Source organism: Trypanosoma grayi (genome assembly GCF_000691245.1).
Source record: "Trypanosoma grayi strain ANR4 Tgr_844_V1, whole genome shotgun sequence".
Taxonomy (NCBI): Eukaryota; Euglenozoa; class Kinetoplastea; order Trypanosomatida; family Trypanosomatidae; genus Trypanosoma; species Trypanosoma grayi.
The window spans coordinates 1-3140 of NW_008826463.1; the positions used below are offsets into that span (position 1 = coordinate 1).

Below are 3140 nucleotides of genomic sequence, written 5' to 3' on the forward strand. Positions count from 1 at the left end.
ATTCAAAGTTGCTGTGGGGTTCTTGGTATCTTCGGTCCAGAGAGAGTGCTATCTATCGTGGGTGTCAAATATAATTGGTTTGTGGTAGTTAAGCCGTTGTGGTTTTGCGTTTATGTTTTTTTTTATTGTTGGTTGATGAAGCTGTGCTTCCTCTTCCGTTGATGGACTGTTTGGGTGGCAAGAACATTAGGGCGGTGATGCTTCGCTTGCATTACTTATGGGGTAATTAGTTATATCGCTTTTTTTGTTGCCTTACTCTTTGCGGCGTGATGTGTTTAACTATCCTTTTTTGTTGTGGGTGAGCGATGGCCTTATTGTTCCCTTTCCTGTTGCGGCTGTGTGACTTCTCGGGCCATATGGGAAGCTGCTTGCTCGTTTTTTTTGTGTATTTTGAGGGTTTGCTGGGTGATTTATGAAGTGCGTGCTGCGGTGAGTACTGCCGATGCGAGCTTTTGTGTTTGGTTTTGGTGTGGGCTCGTCGCTCTTTCCTGCGGAGTGCAGTCGCTGAGTGCCTGATGGTGTGCCATTGGCTTTTTGTTTTCCGTGGCTCAATTGCTGTTGTCGTTCTGGTGGCGAATGTGACAACTGGGGACTTAGGTTTGGTACTACTTGTAAATACAGAGTTCTGAAGAGTGGCATTGTGGGGTCTAATGGCACAAGCACCGCATCTTCACGTGGATATATTGCGTGGTCGTAACTATCCGCAGACTGACGACGACCCGTGCGCGTGCTCAACACTGGTGCGTCTGTTAGTTTACAACGACACGCTGAAGGAAGTCCTGACAGATGTCTTCACAACGCAGCTGCAGGAGAACTCCAACGCCCCCTTCTACAGCGCAAGCACTGACTTTGAGATCCCATCCAGTGTTGAGAGCGTCGTGCTTGTCGTGGAGGTGGTGGAGACAACGCGGCGCATGGAGCCATACGTGATGTTCTATGGCGCCCACACCGTCCGTATCGCAGCGAGGGGCAAACACGAGGAGGTCATCGTGCTCACGCCCATCAACCCCGTCGAGGACGCCGAGGCGGCGGCGGCACGGGCGGCACAACAGGAAGCAGACAGCGCGACGCCCTGCCCGCAGCTAAGCATCCGCTACCAATTGCAGCGGCCAGGTAACGTGGAAGAGGAAGTGGTCGACGTGCACGCCGACGTGCCGCTGGCGGCACACCCCAACCTTAACGGCAGCTGCTGCATCATCCCGAAGGACTCGCAGTACGTGTGGGTCAACCTCATCTCCGACGCGCGCTGGAAGGAGGCGTTCCGCGCCGCGCTGGTGCACGAGTGGCGGGACCGGGCGCCGCTGCAGTTGGACGCCGCCACAGCCGCCAGCTCCCCAGGCGACGCGCAGAAGGGTGGCACCGGCGCAAGGTCCAACGCGCGGGCCGGGCCATCTGCGGTAACAGATGTCCGCACCGTCGGTGATGTTATTCTCAAGCGGTGGTGCTGCTGCCGGTCGCACGAGGTCCTCACACGCCTGCGTCTCTGCGCCGAGGCGTTCAGCCGTGGAGAGAGGTCGCTCCACTTTACGCGGGAAAGTGAGTTGGCGTTTCGGCTGAAACGGAAGGAGCGCACGGTTATGCTGCAGGATCTTACCCAAGCCGCACTTACGAGTATGGGCCACTCCGTGCTGAGTGATGTTGTATATCAACTGTGGATTCTCTTCTCGACAGGCATCAACCACGATCCGGCGGGCACGCGTGTTCTAACCTATGAGGTACGCAAGCGAGTGAAGGAAAATACCTTCGACGATTTTGACAAGGCTGTCCTCCAGTCGAACATGCTGAACTTCCTCATCCCATCGCTTAGCCTGGAACACTGCAATGAACTCGTTACGGAGGACATGAATAGTGTGCCGACTGAAGCTGCCGAGGAAGCTAACAGCGGTGCCCAGGAGACCACCGGAGGCCCAGCATCGAAGCCTACCGCTGAGGTCTTCTTTGCAATGTCGCTACTCGAGATTGTTGGCGCGATGCTTGACACCCTCACGGATACAGAGTTGGTGGCGGCCCTCAAGATGTTTGCCCCATCCGTCGGCAGCGCATACCAGCGCCTTCAGAATGGCGCCAAGGATGAAATGAAGCAACTACACTCAAAGGGCAGGTCACAACGTCAGCTGAAGCCGTACAATCCTGGCGAGGGTATTAAGATTGATCATCTTGATATTCTTGGCCGTCGCAAAAAGAGTGTCCACCTGCGGTCAGCGTAGGCGATGTTTTTTGCTTATTTCGGTTTCAATATGCTCCGTGGTACTTTATGACACTTGCTATGCGTTTATATACGACTAAATATATATATATATATAGAGAGAGAGAGAGCGAGAGAATAATGTAATATGCTTGAGCTCTTTCCGCTCACTTGGTCTTCGTCCATGATCAAGCCAGCGACACATGTTTTTGCCGTGCGCTGTAGACACCCTGTTGTGCCATGAATGAAGTGTGGTGCCGCGAGGTGGAGGAAACAACAACAACAACAAGAAGAAAAAAAAAAGGAGATAAAATGGGCATGATGACCAAGAAACTGTTTTTTTTTTGTTTTTTTTTTTTNTTTTTTTTTTTTCTCTCTTTCTTTTTTTCTCTCTCTCTCTCTCTCTCTCTCTTGGGCAGACGAGTGCACTAATAGGGAATAAAGATTGAGGCTTGGCATGATTGATATCTAAACGCGAAAACGAAACGAGTCTCTTTATAATCTTGCTTCATGCATCGCACCGTTCTCCTTTCTTCTCCTGGAACGTGTTGAGCTAAAAAAGAAAACAAAGAAAAATATTATGGAACATGTATTGCTGGATATCATGCCACTCTCTTTTCGTAAGTGCGTGCGTCTGCGCAGGAGCATAAAGGGGCATGAATATACGCAGCTGCAGTGACTCCAGATGACTTCACCAAACTCATTTCTGCGTTCTTTTACTGCTGCTGCTTCTGCTGCTGCTTCGATTCCCACTGGTGTCCATGACTGAGCTCTCACACTTTTCCTTTTCGCATCTTTTGCTGTTCTTGTTGTTGTTGTACGCTCCTGCGAAGAGGGTGGGAGTGGCGAGACCCCACGCCCAGCGGACGCACCTCCGACCAGCAACGCCGGCCGCCTTGCTCGTTTTGAGGGCTCTTGCGCCTCCCACACGTGCGCCGTTGTTTATATATATATA

At 52.0% G+C, this 3140-nt stretch overlaps 1 protein-coding gene across 1 annotated transcript; it reads left to right on the forward strand.

Moving 5' to 3' along the window:
* Window positions 1-650: 650 nt before the first annotated feature.
* DQ04_08441000 (hypothetical protein) lies at window positions 651-2207 on the forward strand (the record flags this gene model as incomplete). Its single annotated transcript, XM_009315562.1, has 1 exon — window positions 651-2207. One exon carries the CDS (start codon window positions 651-653, stop codon window positions 2205-2207), a length of 1557 nt encoding a protein of 518 aa, XP_009313837.1.
* Window positions 2208-3140: the final 933 nt, after the last annotated feature.